Source organism: Ambystoma mexicanum, chromosome 2q (assembly GCF_040938575.1).
Source record: "Ambystoma mexicanum isolate Mex_15411 chromosome 2q, UKY_AmexF1_1, whole genome shotgun sequence".
NCBI lineage: Eukaryota > Metazoa > Chordata > Amphibia > Caudata > Ambystomatidae > Ambystoma > Ambystoma mexicanum.
Genome location: NC_090924.1, coordinates 517626147 through 517646889, shown reverse-complemented (window position 1 = coordinate 517646889; position 20743 = coordinate 517626147). Strand labels below are relative to the sequence as shown.

The following is a 20743-nucleotide window of genomic DNA, read 5'->3' as shown; positions in this document are numbered from 1 at the left end:
CTGAAGACAGCATGCACCCTGTCCACTGCAGCTCTCCTTCTCCTGCCTTAAACACATAGTTTGCTCCCCTTATGCTAGAGCGACCTCAGCCGTTGCCGACAGAAGCACAGCCAGAGAAAACAACCCTGTTTTGTTTATGCTTTTGAAATAGTCCAATGGGAAAGGGGGATAGGACAAATCACAGCAACTAGGGTACCCACTGTTTTGCAAAAAACAAAGAGCATTTTGAGAAATTACCACAGATCTTCACAATTGATAAATACGTCTGATTAAAGGGTCCTATGCTTAAATCTATAAGTACATAATGCACACTGAGCTTGGTGCTCATTTCATTTGTTCACAGCACTAACCCCAACATCAACTTGTTTTAGCAATGACCGATATATATATCCATTCATACAGACTCAGGATTTGGTTGCGAGAATAAAATGGCTGCAATATCCGTCACACATTTTTTAATTGTTTTATTATTGTTTCAGTTCTATAGAACTTTTCACATAAAACAGCAGTAAAATTATACAAACATTAAAAGTAAGGAATAAACAAAACATAGCAATTCCTAACAATTAATAAAACAAAATATTCGTCATCAGGCTCAAATGTAAAAAACTTCACCAAATTCAACCTTAGTCACATTTCATACAGCATATAAACTCAAACTTAACTCCAACTATTCCACTTTTGTAAGTATGCGCTCAAAGGCATGCCAGACATAAACCAGTGTGATTGCCCGTGCCACACTGCAACCTGATATGCCATTAAGCCAAAAGAGTTCATTCTGGATCGCCTGAAATCATTCCACGAGGTACCTATAGTTTCTAAGATAATACTTATGCATCACTTCAGACGCGGTGTGTGCGCGTCTTACAGTCTCCGTAACAGCATAGTCGACGCAAAGGCAGCAATACCACTCTTCCATCGGTAATGTCAGCCAAGAGCCCTTAACTGTCATAAGTGGTAGTTTATTTCATCTCAACCGCATAAAGGCCCGTCTCATTGCAGGACTGGGAAATTGAGAAACGTATTTCTGTGGCCTTCTGTATGGGAAGTACAGTTTAACGTAATCGCAGAGAGGAAAGCTTACCCACATGATCATGGTTTTGGGACCAGTCCCAGGCCAATGAGCTCTTTTTGAAGGTACCCAACAGCATTGCCAAACTCTCCTCCCAATCCGGGAACCATGCTATTTTCTCGTAAAATCTCTTGTTGGTCATTTTAAAATCCAACACGACCAGACAGGGTCCATTAGTCAATTTGTCCCGGAGAGTGGCGAGAACCAGGTTTTCCTCGGCGCACATGAATTTTAAGTAAAGGTTACCCCTGTTAATTTTCACCACAGTCTAGACATTATAAGAGCATTCTAATGCATAAGTGATGCCAGATACAAGCTTTTGCCGGCATAAGGTAACAATACCAATCAAATTAAAGCCGGGACTGCTGGTAACAAAACATTAAATAAAGCATAATGGGACACAGCTTTAGAATAGCGCCTTTTAAATAATGGCACTTCCTTACATTTGTTTACTAAATCGTAGCCTAGATAGCGTTAACTGTTGTGAGACAGGCATGGTATCAAGAAATACACAGATGAGACAGTTCGAAACAATATTTATTCAAATAGTATGTTGGGACAAATGCCTATAGAGCCCTTGTCAAAGTCAGAATGTCCAAAACAAAACACATCTGTCTAAACCTATGCTTGCCCTCACAACTAAGAGTAAACTAATAGTGACAGGATAGTTCAACTTTAAAGTGGTCAATGAAGTCTGGAGCAATAGGAAGCTCCCATGGTTTAGTTCATACAAATGTGTTCTTTTCAAAGGACTTACACCTTCTGCTGGTTCACTCTATGGGGGCGCAATACAGTTCAGTTTAGCGTTAAAGTTTGTTAGGCAGAATCACATGCAGTACCCTTGGGGAACACTACATGGAATTAAGACTACAAGTGTCAGTACAATTTCACCTTTGGTACAAGCCTGTACTACACAGTTATGTGGTAGCAGTGACTGAGCAGCCAGACTTCTCTCATGAGTTGAGTGAGCAGTAGAACAAGTTACACATAAGGCCAACAAATACAGTGTTTCAAACAAACACTATACTCAAGGTTTCTTGGTAAAAGAATAAACATTTATTTACACAGTCAGTTTGAAAACATTACACTAGCAAGAGCAGCTCAATATCATATACTTAATACACCACAAATACACGACCAATAAGTTACTGAACTAGTTCAGCTCCCCTGAAGTGGGAGCAAAATGGCACTTCAGATACTTTTAAAAGGGGTAAAAAGACAAGGTTATACGAATCAGTAGCACAAATACTTCCTATGCAGGGCAAAGGGTTTCAGTGAACTAAAACCAGCAATTCAGTTCATAGGCCTGTACCAAAGTCAATGGTTCAGAGTCTATGTATAGGATAGCACAGTTCTGGTAGTAAACGGTTAAGTCTTTGCCACAGAGTTTAGAAGAATTTGGCAAGGCGAAAAGTTAGACAAATGTTTAGGGAAGGACAAGCCTTCGAAGTTGGGAAAGTTCCAAGAACTTTTGCAATGGCCGTAAGGATTTTTGGACCGCATTTGCACAGTACCTTTAAAGTGAAGAAGAGCTGTAGCTGAGGAAGTTGTTCCTGGTAGTTCGAGCAGATCTCGCTGTTCCTGAGCTTCATTCGTGGGGACAATGAGAAAATAGGGAGGTTCCAGCACTGCCCAGGGATGAGGCCACAAGCTTGGCAAAACATTGGTTTAAGGTGTGTGCGCCTTAAAGTCTACGAGATGGTTTCCTTCCCCCTGGCTATCCGGTTTTCAACAGCACTCTGAAGAAAATTCAACCAGGATGGGGACGGTGTCCAGGTGGCTTGCGAGTTGGTTGTTTCCACCAAACCAAACCAAAGGGAAGAAGTTAACCTTGAAGGGCTTCTCTGTCAATGGAGTTTCAGGCAATTTGGACCTGCAGCAGGGCTTCATTCGTCATCCAGGAGTTGCAGCAGTCCTCTTCCTTCAGCTCGTCTTCGGTTCTTTCGTTCCAGTGGTCGACTCTGCTTTTCAAGTCCCAGAGACCTGCTTTTAAACAGTTTTTCCCCCATTCATTCCAACCTGGCTGTCACTCACACAGCAGGGTGGCTGTCTTTGCTTGACAGCCAGCCGGCCAATCATGCCAGAGTGCATTTAGGTCTCCTAGGAGACTAAGCACAGAGAGTTTCGGGCACCTCTCTCACATCCTGTCCACCCCAGACACTCAGGCGCCAGAGGAGGGCTTTAGCAATGAAGCCCGCCAAAGGCCAACGAACAAAGGGACCAAACCTGGTTTGACGCACAGAGACAAACAGAAGAAGGACCTTTCCTAAAAGAAATGGTGAAAAAAGTTGACCGGAGTCTGCTTTTACAGATAGGTCTGGGGAGCCATATTGGAAAACATGGCTGACCCGATTTTTAGCTACTGTTGTTCGCGGTCGGGAAAAATCATGGTAGTTTGATCTAAACCACTGCCACCAGCCATTTAAAGTAGGAAAGGGTAACATTTGACTGTTCCATGCGTGTTTTGACTCAGGGGATGCTAGGCAACCCCTCCAGCACTCTATAGGAAAATAGGGTGTGCTGGGTCTGTAAATTTAAAGAGACTAGTAAAGTCAATTTAACTTTACATGCTCTGGGAGACAGTAGTCAGTAGAAGTCTGAAACACATCCCTGTGCCACTGCACTGAAGGTGCTGTGTGACACAGAAAAAGATGATGCCTATGGAGTTGTCTTAAAACTCCATAACCAAAGAACACAAAAGTAAAACACACATCAAAATACATGGAAGAGTGGGAAAAAAGGCTCACACTCTTCCCAGGTAAAAAAATAAAATCCTAGAAATCCAGCAAAGTTGCTGGGGGTCTCAAAAGGTAAGGGGAATTAGCACATTCTTGAGAATTCTCCCTAACAAAGTTCAAAAGGTGTTCAGGGTTCCCTTACCCAAACTGCAAGTTCAGTTCAACAAAAAAAGTTAGCAAGGGTTTGAGGCTCCCTTCCCTAAACTCAGAACAGTTCCAATTTTACACTCTTCACAGGTTTCCTCACCTGTCAGCACCTTGATTGTAGCTCCTCCAGGTCTTGGCGCAGTTCCGGACCACACAGTACACGCAACCAGTGGCTCTTTTGACTTGCATCATATTAGGCTTCAGGGCGCGTCCTGCTATATTAGGGTTCCCTGGTCTTGGCGCAGTCCCAGACCACACAGTCCACCCATCACAGGTCACGCAACGAGTCACCCAATATCCTGCCCCTAGCCTATTCCTTCTCCTGGCAGTTCGTTCTCACTTCCGTGGTTGTATTTTGTTCTCTTCTCTGGGCCCTTCCATCTTAGACCCAACTTGCCTTAAAATGCCTTCAAGCCCACTTCAGACTTCTCATTGCTTTCTACATCTGCATTTTATATTTGGCTCCCACTTCGCAAACTCCCCGCAGCAGGCTTCTTTCTACTCCATGGCTCTGGGAGTCGTAGCCTCTGTTACACTGTTCCATTCATTTCGATTACCGGCCAGGCACTCCCATCCAGCTTCATGCTTCTCAATCCTTGCAAGCCTGCCCTACGCAATCACACAGTTACAATGTATCTCTGTAGTTGGACACACGCTGGGTTTCACTCAAACTCACCAGCGTTTCGATTGCAGAGGTTCTGGTTTTCCTTCACGAAGACAGGGCTTCTCCACCTGCCCCTTTGACAATCCTGGGCTGGCACTCCCAGCCAGGGTAATGAGCAGTCTTCAGTTTGCAGCCCATGGAGCGCTCGCAAACACGGTTCTCTGCAGTACTTCTGTCCGTCTCCCTGGAGCCACAGCTCCCTCACCACACTGCGGATTCTCTGACGCAGACCTCCGGCAGCTTGATACTATGCTCTCTCTGTGACGCAACTTCCTGCTGCTCCTTGCGCTCTCACCCTTGCTCGCTCTTCCACAGCGCATCTGTCTGCACTTACATAAACTTGATCCTAGTTAAGGGTTTTCAGGTGTTTCATTCCTAATTGGCTTGCCTGACTTCCATCAAGCCAATCACTGGGACATGTCTGACCCGTGAAGACTGCAGGCTTCGTCCTCCCAGTACAATAAGGGGTTTTTCACCCAGGTAATCATCCTCACTCGAAGATGCCTCTTCCTCTTTGCAGTACTTTATATTTTGTCAAGGGGTACGGTACAGTTCCAGTATTCTACAAAGGCTAAGGGCGTTGAGGGGTAGGATGGATCATCGTCAGGAAAGGAGGAATAACATTCCTTGCTCCTAAATACTCCCCTCTTCCCACTGCCCCAGGACCCCCTACTCAGATGATCCTCCCTCACTGTCCGCCCTCAGGGTTGGGATCCAAAAGCGACAGCCCTTATTTGGCCACCTGAGCAAATGATCCTAGGGGAGTAAATGTGAGGACACCTCCAGGTTTCTCAAACTGTATACCTTGTTCATATTACCGTCCGGAGTTAGGATGTTCATGTGATTCTCTTTGGCTTTACCAAATTTTATAATTTGTTAACATGCAAATCATTGGATTTTGCATACTCAGGCATTGAGGTTGCGCTTCCGCAAATCCCCACAGATGTTCTATCGAAAATAGGCAAATCATCGGCGTAAGCAAGGTAAGGAATTTAGCACCTCCGAATATTGGTGGAAAATTACACGCTCCTCCCAATGACTCTCCAACGTCGGCAAGGAACAGATTAAACACTGCTCAATCTAAACTGGCCGACATTCTGATGCAGTTATTGGCACTGTTATGATCCGCGCAGCACCATCCAACTCCCAGCGCAGCGCAGCACCGCCCACCTCCCAGCGTCGCGCAACACCGCTCACCTCCCAGCGCCGCGCAACACCGCCCACCTCCCAGAGACATCTTGCCTGCGGCGGTGGCCTTGGCCGGGCGCTCCCCTTCAGAGGCCATGGTGCCGGGCTCCCCGGAAGAGGGAGGCGGCGCACGACAGCTTGGAGACTGTGGCCGCGATGGCGCTGGGGTGGGTTGAGCCTCACCACCCCGGCGTCCTGGTCACATAGGCAACGCCCACGTGTTGCTGTAGGAGCGGCCCGCTCATCCAATCATGTTGCTGCTCCCCGGCTGCGAGGGTCACGTGATACGCTCCGTCGCTCACGTGACCCAGTGAAGAAGCGATCACGTGACCCGATCATCGGTTCAAAAGAACACGGAAGCTGAGTCTCCGCGCTTCTCAGCTGTTCTCAGCAATTTCGAGTGGCGTTGTGTTTTCTTGGATCTTGAACCTCCTGCTTTTTGAACTCTGGCTTCTGATTTATCTGGACTGCTTTTGCCTGCTCCTTGGATTTGGTTGCCTGAACTACTGTCTAAACGGAATTTGGGACTTCCTGGCTTGCATCATTGGACCTGCTTCTTACGGATTTCGGACTTGGCTTTTGGAACTTTCAAGAATTATCTCCCTCGGATCTTGGACCCCTTTTTGCTCTGGACATTTCTTGGACCTGCTTCTGAAACTCCCTGGCTCAAGGGTGTTTGGTTTGGACTTCAGCTCAGCATCACGTCCAGCCCCTAAGGGTGGGGTCCTGAACACCAACTTCCCCGGCTGTCTTCCCGGCCTGGTTGTCCTCCCGGTTCGGTAGGTCCCTCTCCTTTACCTAGAGTATTGATTATTCCGAAATGTATTGCCTTGTATTTACACTCACCTGCTTTTCCTTTGCAGCACCTGGTGCCCGTGTTCCCGACCCTTTTATCGCCGGTGGCCTCAGTAACTGGCGGGGGAGTTATTCTCTCCTTCGCTGGTGCTTGGGGACAGAGGTACCCATAGGCATCGCAGAGGTTCGTTGTGACAGACTGAGAAGCCATCTCTGCCTTGGCTATGGATGCCACCGCCGGGGACCAGGTAGCTGCTCTGGTACAGGCTATTACGGTTCTCAGAGCCGACATGTCTGCCGCTACGGCCGCTATTCATCAGCGGCTTGACACCATACAAAGCGAACGTCATGCACTCCCTCCTGATCCGGAATTTGGGGATAGCATTCCCCAGATGAGCCCACCAGCCCCTGCTCCGACTCCTACCCCGGTCTATGTTCCCACACCGTTTCCCTTGGCCCCCCCTGAAAAGTTTCATGGAGACCCCAGTAAATTCCGTACATTTATTAATCAATGTAAACTCCATTTTTTATGCCGCCCCCTAGCCTTTCCCGATTCCACAACGAAGGCGGCATTCACACTCTCACACGCTGGGAGGTGGGCGGTGGGCGGTGCTGCGCTGTGCTGGGAGTTGGATGGTGCTGTGCGGATCGTAACAGAACCCCCACCCAAAGGCCCACGTCCACGTGGGCAAGACGGGTGCTCCCGGTGGAATCGAGACACTAACAGGGGGGCATGAACATGAGACGCGGGCTCCCAAGATCTCTCTTCCGGGGAGCCCGGCACCATGGCCTCTGAAGGGGAGCGCCCGGCCAAGGCCACCGCCGCAGGCAAGATGTCTCTGGGAGGTGGGCGGTGTTGCGCGGCGCTGGGAGGTGGGCGGTGTTGCGCGACGCTGGGAGGTGGGCGGTGCTGCGCTGCGAGTTGGATGGTGCTGCGCGGATCGTAACAGGCACCCATACATTAAATATTTGGCATGTTCACTTTCCCTAGCTTTACCCACAGCTTAGCATCGTGTATAGTATCAAATGCTGTGGCAAAGTCAAAGAGAATGTATAGAGGCAGGGTGGATTTTACAACTGGCCCGACAGATCAATAAGTTACCTATAAAAATGTTATGAGTAGATAAGAGACCCGTTTGGAAACCTGTCTGGAACCGACTCAGTCTGTGCTTTTCCACCAATCCACTTGTCAATGCTACGAAGCAGGTAAGTGGCGAATATTATGCTAGACCCATCCAATAGGGACAGTAGGCCATAATTCCAAACACGGTTTTCTGTTTTGGGCTTAGTTTGACTGATCTATGCCAAAGCCCCACTTCAACAACGAGGGAGCATAACTCCGCACCTAAGCTGCCCCCTCAGAGGCCCAACAGTGAACTTTCGTGTATATTGCATCGTAGTCTCCCAGTTTCTCGAAGTGTTCAAAGTCTCTGCTTTGTAAAATGCGCAAAGCGGGTAAATGACTTCATTAAGTCAATAGAGCACTCCTATTTATGGGCACATTGCCGTTCTCAAAAAGGAGAGTTACTGTAAATGTGGTCAGCGGTAGACATACAGAATGAACTACTGTTTAGGCTTTGGTCGAACCATGGACTACCTCTGCCCCTAGGGTGGCAGGTGCCACAAAAGCTGCACCAGAAATAGAGGCCGATAGGTCACTCTCTGTGGCCAGCGTCAATACTGACTGCGTATTCATTGACACTTTTCCTACCAGCATCCTGAGGGGGTTCTCGATTATACGGATTTAATTTTGTCACCACGGTTCAAAAGCCAAGAAGTCCAATTGCCAGTCTATTATTTGATCTTCTTGCTTTTCTTGCCGCTTTCTTGTGGGCTTTCTTTGAAGGGGCAGAGATTGGGGGAGGGGAATACTTTTGCTCGTTCCTCAATACAATCGGAGGTTCTGGGCTGGTTGATGACGGCCTCTTGATCAGAGCCCCCGGCTGGTTTTCCGTTTTTTTCTTTGCCCTTTTTCACCTGGCTTCCCTCAATAGGACAGAATCATAATTTGGCTCGTTTGGCCTCCTAGTCTAGATTCTCAACTAAAGTGGACTCCAAAAGGAGAGTCCCTGGGCTGTATCGCCTCCTCCTCGAGTGGCAGTATCAAAGCTTATTTTCCCGCTTTTTGGTAGCCACAATCTTTCTCCTTGGGTGCACTGCTAGTTACACTAGCATCAATAATCTTGGCTTAGTAACTCATTCAGCAGGAGAGAGTGTTTGTGAATTGTTGGATAAGTTTCAATAAAATCTTCAGTGCAAAGTGGTCACTTCGTTATCCAAACTCGTCAAGTCACTTTCTTCCACATTGCTAATATTCAGGGGTCTTTCCTGGGGTCCCAAAGATATGCTTTGCTATGAACCCGAAACAATCAAGTCTTCAATTAAGCCCGTTCGGTGGGGTCAGGTAGAAAGACATTGGTTTGTAGGCGGTTTGTTCTTACCTTCTTGAACCTCTGTGTCGTCTTTTAAACCAACTGTAGTCAGTACCTGTTGCACCTCAGCTTGGAGGGATAAAACACAAATTCAACAAAGAGTTGTCTATTTCGGAAGGTACGTTGGCCATTACAATTGATGCTCCAGGGTCAAGCGCAGTCTCTGGTCCCGCTCAGCACCCGACCCCTGTGCTCTGAAAGAATTGGTGATCTTGGAACCAATATGTAAATTGGATGGTTGAGCAGACAGTCTTTGGGGCCTGTGAGGGCATGCTGCTTCCTAGCTGAGCGGGTCTGTGGCGATTGTTTCACCGGCTTGACACCTAGTTTGTTGCACTTTAAGCTGTACTTCCGTTCTTAGGGAGCATATCAAAAAATGAAAAATAGCTTGCAGCTGTTTGCGCTAAAGCGTATACGCGGCATACAAAAGATCTAGTCAAAGTACAGCGGCAGACTCCGTTTTACTGAAAGACTATCAATCCTCTGAGGAAGACACTGGCAGCCCCAATTCCCAGCCCCTGTAATTCTTCAGAATTTAAGAGACTGCAACTTCACCCAACTTGCTGCCAACACACTAGGGTGCAAGTTATGTAGCTTCATGAAAGACTTCCAGGCAAGCCAGTCAGCAGAGCGCCAATCCAGAGAAAATCAATGGAGCTGTCAAGAGTGTTCTGCAGTGACTGCAACTTTACCCGACTTGCCACAAACGCTTGCTTTTCTTTGCAGATCAGTCACATCATTGGGATCTGAGCATTGATAAATAAATAGACCAGGGGGTGAGAAGCCACAATTAGGGCAAGGATGTCTGGATGCATGCGCAGTCATCAATCACAGACATCCTTAGGCAATTATCCATATATATGGCCTGGTCAGGATACTTGTCAATATACTTGTTAGAATTGTACTCTGCAGAAAATATTTAAAGTACAGGTTTAAAAAGTGTGCACGTTTTATACTTAATTTGCAACATTGCAGGAAACACTCTCCTTTCTTGGGTTATTTTCCAAGTGTTAATAATAATTCATTAACATCCTAAAAACGAAACGTTTATTTATGGAGTGGGGGGGGTGCTGATGAAAATCTACCAAGCCCCCCAGCGCTGGTGGAATCCCACAGGTCCTTTCCATTTCAAGTACTGGTCACCCACCATGGAAAGTTTTCAATCACCCGCAAAGCCCCTACACCCCCCCCTTTTCTCACCCCCAATACAATTCAATGGGATCTCATTTGCCAAAAGGAAAATCTTCTGTGTTCACATGGTCTTGGGATGGGCAGAAAAGGTTTAGAGATATGGCTATGGTGCCCCATTTGTTCTGGGATGCTTGCTGTAGGATTCTAACCTACCTGAATCAAGGGTCCAGGCCTGGAAGGGTATTGGCTTTAATGTCTCAAGCAACAGATGGTGACCCTGCCTAAAGTCTCCCCCCGGGTGGCTAGGAAAAGACAGACCCTTCCCGATCCGGACTTTGGGGGTGGTGTACTGTGGGAAGATCACCTGGGAGGTGAAAAGGCCCAGGGTGGTGAGGAGATCCTGTGGTATTGGTCCTTTGAAAGGGAAAACCTCTTAAGATTGCCGAAACAGCTTATTGTCATAATGTATTTGAACCACATATGATCTGTGGCTCTGGGAACAAATGCCATACAAACTGAACAAGCCTTGATAACAGAAAGACCACTAAAAAGATATTTCGGGATAAAAATCCTCCTTACTCTTAAAAGCAGCATGTAAAGGAATCTAGAAATATTGCCTTAAGTAAACGGTCTTGCTCTGTAACAACAAATTTAACAGGTTCATCTTTTAATGATACTAAGGGAAATAAATCTATCCTTAAAATCAAAAAATTGCTTAAAAGAGCGGACTTTGTTCTAATCGCATAAGTATTGGGACGAGGAAGAGGACTGAAGAGTTAGGCTTAATTGCTTGACTACTACTACAGCATAACACCTCGCACCTGAAGGCACCTGGGAGGCATAAAAGGATCCCTCGGATGCAGAAGGAGCTGGAACTGTGAATGGAGTGTGTGCAGTAGTAGCAGAGGCAGAATGAAGGCTGCACGATGTTGGCAAACCAAGTAGAAGTCTGTGAACCAGAGGGACGCAGGAACATGGATGCAACAGATTTCACCTGCTTGTTCCAAGAAGGTCCTGTTCCCCCAAACTCTGAGAGGTAAAGGTTGCATAGTGGAAGGAGTGCAGGAAAGATGCCTTTCCCCATGTGAGCCTGATTGCAGTGGTTGCCATTGAAGGAAACATGTCGGAGACCAAGGTAGCTGTTGTCAAGTCGTGGGTCTCCAGAGCGAGAGGGGCTCCCGAAAGGGGCTCTTTTATAAAGTGGCAAGCCCAGAAACAACTTTAGCGAGGAAGGGTGTGGGTCCCAAGTGAGGCAGAAGCAGTAGAAGTTGTGCAACACGTGGAAAGAGGATCACAGAATCCGGTGAGTCAAACCTGGTGTTCCGGTTCCTTGCACGAGCACTGCCGGAAACAGCAGCCTGCTTAATGTTCACTTGAATAGAAGCAGAAGCGAGTTGAAGTTGTTTATTGAGTTCCTAATAAGGGGACAATAGAAAGTGGCTCTCGCATGTGATCAGAAATATCTTTTACTTGTGTGAAAGCAAACGCTGCTGAAAGCTATTGTTAAACCCTTAAACGTATGAAGTGTTTGTGTGTCTCCCATTAAGCACAACAAACTTTATTTAGACTCCTTGTTCAACATGTAAACCTTGTAAAACTTGAGATGAGATGGTTGCGTGTGCCTAATTTCATTTTCCAAGTGATGAGTGAACTTTATCCCTTTATTCACACAAACACCCATTGTTCACAAACGAATTTGAATGTTTAAACATTGTATCTGCAGTTGGAGAGAGCGTAAACATTGCCCAATCCAAGAGTATTCCCTTATTAACATTGAAAGCAGCCTTTCTCAAGGCCAGAAAACGGTCTAATAATTACTGTGAGCCCAATAGAAGTTGAACATTGCCCAAGTTACAAATGTGCAAGCATTACCTGAAGCCAAGAGAGTGGCAACAGGGCTTCTGGGTAATTATTTGGCTAACAGTTGGCAAAGAGGTGAAGGCAAAGTTGGGGAAGGGAAACCTTGCTGCTAATACAGATTGTTGAAGTTGATACAACCTATATTGCCAAATGACCATTGGAGAATGAGAGAAGTGGGGCCTAAAGGCAATCTTAGGTTGTCGATGTGATATACAGACATGAAAGACAAAGAGGCTTCCCCTCTGCTTAGAGGAAGAGTGCCTTTTCTATTTGAAGTCGTTGAAGTGTCAGAAAGTGAACCTTGTTCTAACTGAAAACTGTTATAAATGACAAAATACTGAATTTGTCATGGTTGCAGACAGACAAGAGATTGCCCCTTTTGAAGATAGATTTTCAGAGGAAGAATGCCTTCCCTATTTGAGGGTGTTGCAGCGCCTTAAAGTGAATCTTGTAAAAATATGTCTTGAATCACATAATACAGAAGCTATGTTTGTCAGTTGATGCAGAAAGTCAGTGGTACAAGTTGGAGTGGAATGCTGAGTCAAAGGAGAATGGGTAACGAAAGGTTTTATAGAGAATGCACTACAGAAACCCACACCAACCATTTCCCAAAAATATTTAACCCTTTATCCCACCTCTAAATGCATTCTCTATAGTTTTTTCGATATAAAATATTCGATATATGTTCATTCTTTATAAAATATTCGATATAAAGACTGCATACCAGGAGAATGTCGTCATGGTAAACTCTAGTAGAAATGAAGTTTTTGAAGTAGAAGCAGCTGCACTGTGAAGTCATCCTGACAAATATACCGATTGTGCATCCTAATCTTGAAAGGAGACATAACTGTTAACCAAAACTGGTGTTCCACTAACATTTCTAGAAGTTGCATTTCTTTTGAACTGTACAAAGTCTTCTTGGATAACCAGAAGTGGTGGCAAAGCATTGTGGCTGGGAAATCCATTGATGCTATTCTGAAGAAGTGGATACACTTTTGTTCACCAAGAAGGAGAGTTTTGTTGCTGTGGAAACTTTGCTTAACAAACCTTTACATTGACATTGAACCTTTAAGAACTAAATTGAGACTTTGCTACCTATGTGGATTTCCTTATTTCTTTAGATGAACATTGAAACTGAATACATCTTGAATCCTGGGGAAGGGAGTTCACCCAGGTTGCTAAAAGGTTATCAAGAAACTGTGAATATCATTGTTGGTGTTACTTGAATTGCCATACGTTTTCTTTTGTATTTGATGTTTAGTTTGAGGGCCAGGCATCTTGTCTTATAGTGCTTCCCTTTAGTTTTGTTTAGTTTAGGCAGAGCAATCTAGTGATGGTAATGGATTTTGATAGAAATTCTTCCTGGCATGTTTTGAACAATCATCAAAAAGTTGTCAGCCTCGCATTGCTGACCCCTCACAGAATACAAAGCAGAAGCCATGGCTTCCAACTGTAGTGGAGGTGTGCAATAATACACAGTGCAGCACTGCTTCAGCCATTTCCATTCCCATAAGAGAGGTGCTGGACATGGAAACAAGTTACTCTGGGAACACCCTACTCCTTGTGTGGAGGTAGGTGGGGCCAAGGGGCATGGCCCTGGCCAGGCCATGAAAACACCTCATCTCTTCATGGAACCCAAGCCTGGAGATTTGCATGAAAGCAAAGAGCATTTGGGAACAAAAGAATGCCCACAATTTTTATTTGAAAAAAGTCTGTGGTAGTGGTTCAGCAACAAACCAATTGAGTGAGTAATGGAAGTTGGGATCTGGGTTTTCATTTGTCGCAATACTCACCCGAAACAAATGTTTGTAAATTTCAACGGCATACATAACAAATTCGACAGCTTCTGAGCGGCATGTGAGGGAGGCATTGTCCGTTTCTATACTGCGAGCACGTTCATTCTCCTGTGCAACGTCTTCTGACGCGCTGGCTGCTCGTGGGCGAGTACAACCCAGGAAACTTCCTGGGCCTCGGGATGGAGCAGCGCTCTGGCAAGACAAACTTTGCTGGAGCGCTGATCAGTTGTGTTGCGACCCATTTCCTACCCTGCATGAGAGGGCACTGTGTGGAGCGCACAGCTCTCTGAAGGAAGGAGAGGGGACAAAACCCTAGTAAGTCGCTGTCTTTAGCACGACTCCTAGTACTGGGCATGACTGTTCAAAAACACAAATCATTGTCAGCTCTACTGCATTAGTCCTGCCTAGAACGATGGAGCTTTTTAACAGACCTTACGCATAATCTTTGGTCGGTTTGCGGGATTTCTGAAGTATGTGAGAAACTAGTTACAGAATCCTCAGTTATATGTAGGGATATAGAAGGGTTATAGGTGACCAGGCTCAGACTGGCCTATAGGGCAACAGAGCAACACCCGAATCAAAAAACGCACAAGGCTAGTGTGGGCCTGTTTGTCTTTTTATCAAAGTGGGACACGTTTTGGGCCAATGCCGGCCAGTTTGAGAACTTACTTCACTATACGGCTAGTAGTTTTGACCAGTGCTGCTGAAGAAATATTTCTTAAATTGAACCATGTGCATCACAGTTTATCAAAAATGTCCCCTCTGGGAACCATTCAAATAGTCTGTCACAAAAGGAATCAATTGCCATTTACAACTGCAGGCCACTTTCATTGGAGGGTGAAGAGGTGTTGGGGCTTGTGGGAACTGTGGATCACTATGCTATTGTTTTGTTTGCTCGAAGTTCTTGTGTAGGCTTCTTCCGTTAGTAGCCTGCCACCTGTATAGGGATCTCAAAGCACTTTTATTGGAGCCCGAGACAATTTTATGCCCCAGTCCGATCCTGTAGGTGACATTTTTAAGGCAGTTCCAAGTCAGGATACAAGGTTTATTCATGGCACGTAGATGCTAGTGCCTGTGTCCAGAGCCCTCTATCTTCAAGCTTACTTGGAAGTAACTCTACATTTTCAGGCAGAATGTTCACAACAGCGCTGGAAATGGAGCTGCCCACTCCCCCGAACTGGGGCGCTGGGTGGGTGGTAGCAGGTTGTAGGGGTGTATGGTCAGTGGTGTGGGTGGGACTGAGGGGCTGAGCAAGGTGTCCATTAATATGGGTGCTCTGAATACATGATGTTGGCGGTTTTGCATAAAAACAAAGTGCATTTTGGGAATGTAAGAACGGCCACCAATTTATCAAACATGCATGTCTGATGGTAACTGAAATGTGCATTCCTTCTGAGCATGAAGTGCCCACTTGGTATGATGCCCATTTCATCTGTCACAATAGTCACCATGCCAGTAAAAAGTGTGCAAAGCCGGAGACATGTAAACAGTTTTGGACCGTTTCATTATTTAAGCTTGGGCTGTCCTGGTTAGAAAAGGATGACTTTCAGATGCAGTTTGTGAAGTTGCGCATTGAGATTCCAAACACACAGCATTCAGAAGACTTGCGGCAGTGAGGGGCAGAGCGCTTCCGCAACCTGGGGAGAGCCTTCACGGAACAGCACTCCAGCAAGACCATTTTTCCCGGACCACAGCTCCATCGTGTTCCAGCCCAATTCCTACCCTGGCTCACAAGGAGGACTTCCTGGTGAAATGCGACAAAATACTATGCAATTTTGTTCCTGTTGATTGGAAGAGCACATGACATAGCTGTCACTGCAAACACGTCCGTAGGCGGGAAGGCTTTAGAAGTTCACCAGAATACAGAAACAGTTCACTAGCATGTCATTCAGTGGGGACAGAGCTGCAACATCTATAAAGCAATGCCTGTTCCACAAGCCTTTCGAAAGGCAGGCCCAGGAGAAACGGGCGGAGCTCAGAAAAAAAGCGGCCATGCCCCATCTCAAAATGCAGCCAAGAAATCGCGGCATTGCGTTCACTCAAGCCTGCGGTGATCAGCGAGGCCGACGACAGACTTGGCTGGGCATCCTTGCTAGGAGTCATACGATATCCATTTCATGCCGTCACCTTCCCGGGAGGGAGCGAGGGCTCCGCTTAACGCCCCTCTCTCGTGACACCACGTGATGCGTCTTCTGGTTTCTACACTCATTCACTTATTTCCTGTTGCTGTGTCTTAGGGTGACGAGAAGAGGGTGGGGCAGAATTCCTGGCCGTTCGATAAACTTACCATAAACACTCAATGCGGCGATGTACAATAACTAATGGTACGGTACACATATTGGTATGGTTGTGTACATTAAGCAAGTATGGTGGGTTTACTCTAAAACAAGTCCGGCAGTGTTTTGTGATATTTTGATATATCATGGACAGCCCAATCTTGCACCATGGCGCAGAGCAAGAACCTAGCCAGGCAGTGCGCTTCCAACCAGTGGTCAAAACGGAAAAAATATGAAGGAGGATCCCACAAGGGATGTTGTGGGGGCGGGGTTTGGAGGATGAGCAGAGTTTCGAGGAGGCGGAGCCTGCTGTTGAACTCACTGAAAGGAAATGTTCAAAGTAATAGTTTAAAAAGGGTGCGATATGATCTGTCATGCTGCTTCTTTTTTAACTCCGCACTGTACATCAGTTCCGATTTAAATCACTTCCATGGCAGTGCTGCACCCAAAATACTGTTGATAACGCAGTGATTTTTATTACATTAAGGGATCCATAAACAGCTCTACAGTAGAATAGCAGGGTAGCTCAGCAGGTTGAGTGACCGGTGCTATAAAATGTGTTTGGCCAGGGCATGGGTTGGGATGGTCGCTTTCGTATATTCAGGGCAGGAGTATTTCGGCTCCTGCAGTGAAAATCAAAAGTTGGCACCCAGGAGCCCACAGTTTAATTTCCTAAGAACTGCTGTCAGCAGAACAGTTATTTTTTTTGCAATTAAGCAGTTTGACAAGCATATCATTTTAACCCCTCCTTCAGCACTGCTTGCCTTTCATAAACACTCACTGACACAGGTGACCCAATTTCCCAGCCCTTCTGGGTTTTCTTTTTTCTTTTAATGTACATGTTTATTAATTTTATAAACATTACAACATAAATCCATAGACATCACTAAAACTGAATGTACACCTAGGTTCATCACAATCCAGTTACTCAAAATCTCAAACAGAAAAAGGAAGATTACTGACTCATTCAATTATATTATAAATCTAAAAATCTGCTCCTGATTTGATCAAATAAATTCATTTTCTTGTCTCTGTAAAGGATTATCTTTCCAAATCTATACACAAGTTTTAGATCATCCAACCATTCAGATATTGTTGGCCTTTCCTCACTTTTCCAATTCCCCTCCACAGATAGTACCGGTAGGAGCCCTGTGTCCCCCCCCCCCCACAACGAGGGAGCTGGTGCAGGTCCCAGAACTGCAGGCCAGCATCAAAGGGCGCTTTGCCTCCAGCCACTGTCATGCAAAATAAAGTATAAAGTTTGCATATTGGTGGCCTGGGCAGGAGGCAAAGCGCCCACTGTTTGCTATAGGTGAAGAGCAACGCGCGGGGGTGGGGGGGAGGGGAGAGAGAGGAGAGAGAGGAGAGAGAGGAGAGAGGGAGAAAAAATAAAAAATTAAATGGCTGATTCCCCTTGGCTGATTCCCCTTACCTAAAGAGTCCCGCAGCAGCTTTGCTGGATTTCTAGGATTTCTTTCTTTCACTTAGTAAGAGTGTGAGCCTTTTTCTCAATCTTACATGTGTTTAGCTGGGTGTATTTTTTACTGTTTGTGTGTTCTTGGGCACTGGAGCCTCACATACTCCCTGTGCACCACTTTTGTGTGTGTTACACAGCACCTTCAGTGCAGTGACACAGGGTTGTCTTTGAGACTTCCCACTGACTACATTTTTCTGGGGCCTACTCCTGTCCCCCAGAAAAGGTTAAGTTGCGATTAACTTTATATAGTCACTTTAAACCACAGACCCAGTACACCCCATCTTACATGGAGTATTGGAAAGGGGTTAACTCTTATCCCTTTTTGTCTATACCTCTTGGAGCCTTGTTTCGCTCCCTTAGCATTAAAACTTGGCTGGTGGCAGTAGTATCTACCCTAACTTTCCTACCGTGATTATATTATATAAACGTGGCACTGTTCCAGGCTATTATATTAGCCTCGAACATAAACCCGCTTTACCAAATACATTTTATTTTGGTCCCGGCTCCATTTCTTTTTGTTAAAGACTTTCTCGTGTATTACTCTGTGTGCCAAACCGGGGATGACTCCTTTGTTCACTTTCTTTTCGCAGGCTTCTGCACAGAAGCCCTCCTTAAAGTGCCTGATAGTCTAGGTGGGCAGGATGTGAGGGAGGTATCTTCGGACCCCTGCCATGGGTTCCCTTGGTAACCCAAGTCACACTCTTGTCTGATTGGCTAAGGGGACTGGCCTTGCCAGGCCAGCCACCCTGCTGTGTGATTAACAGCCAGGCTGTATTAATGGTGGAAAACTGCATAAAAAGCAGGTCTCTGGGACTGGAAAGAGTCGCCACTGGAACGAAAGAACCAATGAGGAACTGGAAGAAGAGGACCCCCTACCACGACTGAACCGCCCGGTGAAGCCCTTCTGCAGGTCCAAATCTCCGAATCTGACGACAGAGAAGATCCTCCAGAAAACTTCTTCCCTTGAGCTGGTGGGACCAACCAGTTCACCCAAACTACAAGCCAGGACCCCTCCTCTGGTTGAATTCGCTGTACAGGGCTACAGTGGGCCGGATAGCCAGGAAGGTCGGACCCTGCTTGGGTTTTAAGGAGCGCACCTTTTATTCGTTGTTTGACGCTGCTGCCGGTTTCTTCCCTGGGTAGTGCAGGACTCTCCAGTCTTCCTACTTCTGATCAGTCCGACAGTCGCTTCAGGAACCGTGAGCCTGCAGGAACTACCAGGAACGTCTGCCTCAGCTACAGCCCTCCCATTTTAAGGTACTGTGCAAATCCGGTTGTGCGTTTCGCTCAGCCGCGGTGAAAGTGTTTCATATCTTTCTCCAATCCGAGGGCTTGTCCTTTTCTTCTCTTTGAACTAACTTTTCTACCAACCAACCTCGTCCGGAATCTGTACCACGAACTTTACCGCCAACTACCCTAACTGTGTGATCTTGAGCAAAAGACTTTCGACCCACTGACTTTGGCCCTAAGCCTTTTCTATCTGATCTCCTCACTGTAGACTCCCTTGTTCAATTGCCCTCAGTACTTACCTGTTGGTTATGCCTAATTTCTAATAACTTTGTCTTTCTCTCCCTTTTAAATTGCTGGAGTGCCATTTTGCTCCCACTTCATTTTGTGAGCTTAACTTGTCTGGAATTTAAGGGAAGTGGTGTGGTGTATTTATGATTGTGATTTTTAACTTGCTTAGAATAGTGAAATGTTATACAACTGTTGAGTAAATAAATATATATTTTCATTTAGAAACCTTGAGTCAGCGTTTGCCTGAATCATAGTAATTGCTGTCCTTTGTGTAACTATTTGTACTGCTCACTTACTCTTGAGATAGGCCTGGCTGCTCCGCTAATGCTACCACTATAACTGTGTAGTACAGGCTTGTACCAAAGGTGAAAATGTACCGTCACTTGTAGTCTTAATTGTGTGTAGTGTTCCCAAAGGGTACTGCATATAAAATTCTGCCTAACAGGGGCAACAAAACTTTTCTCATTTTCCCTCTGTTCACTAATTGACAGTCAACCAACATTGAAAAACGTTTTTCAGTGCACCCTTGCCCTTCCCTGAGGGATGGAGGCAAACCTAAAAATCTGACAGGGCTTTGGGTGTTTGCCAGGGCTGCGGCAGAGGCAGGCTGGATCCCGAGATCCGGCTAGAGATCTTATGCCATATCTCGGATCTGACGAGAGCCGGCCCATTAGCCAGCGTTGCTTCCAACTTAGAAATTAATGTCCTACCTGCTTGCAAAACCGGAGGAAACCAATCGAGTAGGACATCCCCTGCAGGCAGCAGGTGCCGTAAAAGCAGCTCGACCTGTAAGACAATAAACAGGGAAACAGTCAGCTTTTGGGATCCATCGAGAACGCAAACTCCCACCAGGCGATGGAAGTGGAGAATGAGCAAAGGTCTGGAGGCACACCCTCACCTGATCGGCTTCCCTCGGATTTCCGACATGATGGCGCTTTCTCCACCCAGGAACTCGAAGCAAAGGCTGAGGAAACTATAAATTACAAATGCTGCGGATGAACAAAGACAAAGGTTGAGGTGTTAGAAGCAAGCGTGAATCGAAATTATTTCACAGTTTTGGATCCATCACACCACATTGCTTTTGGTTCTTTCACAGCACTAACATCTCGGGTCGCACCACGTTTTAAAACTGAAAGACATTTCCTTCTGCCCCAACCTACCTCCCACCAGCAACCTTTTTCTATCTTGACTAAGAATCACTGCTTTTTCCAACCAATCGTAGCACCCGCTACTTTCTGCCTCAAGATTCAAGTCTAGGAAGACCCTCAACCAATGTTTTCTGTTCCCTGCATGCACCTCACTACCTTGCTCTGTATTGCAAGCACTGCCTTACTACCCATTCACTCCAAACAAATCAGGACTACTTCAAGTAAGCAACGGTCCAACATTGTACCTCACCTCAGGGGTGTTGCTAGGTCTGGAAAAGATCTGGGGCTACGCTGATGTCGGGACGGGTGGGATTCCAGGCTAGCTATAACCTTTTGGTTGTAGCCCCTGAGCTTCTATCCGGGGCTACAATCAAAAGACCCGGGTCTATAGCCCCGTGAGCCCCACCCCCCTAGCAACGCCTCTGCCTCACCTACATGTAAACAGCACATAATACAGAAAAAAATAAAATTTTAGATACGTTTACTGAGCATTCACAATAA

At 46.1% G+C, this 20743-nt stretch overlaps 1 protein-coding gene across 2 annotated transcripts in view; it reads right to left on the bottom strand.

Annotated features, from left to right (window-relative positions):
* The window catches only part of TMEM184A (transmembrane protein 184A), a 426102-nt gene that overhangs the window by 95644 nt on the left and 309715 nt on the right, over positions 1–20743 (bottom strand). For both annotated transcript variants that reach the window (XM_069647636.1, XM_069647637.1), the window contains exons 4-5: positions 19993–20083; positions 19805–19880 (exon numbers count right to left, since the gene is read on the bottom strand). In XM_069647636.1, the coding sequence (XP_069503737.1) occupies positions 19805–19880; positions 19993–20083 (167 nt within the window). The remainder of the gene's footprint in view (positions 1–19804; positions 19881–19992; positions 20084–20743) is intronic.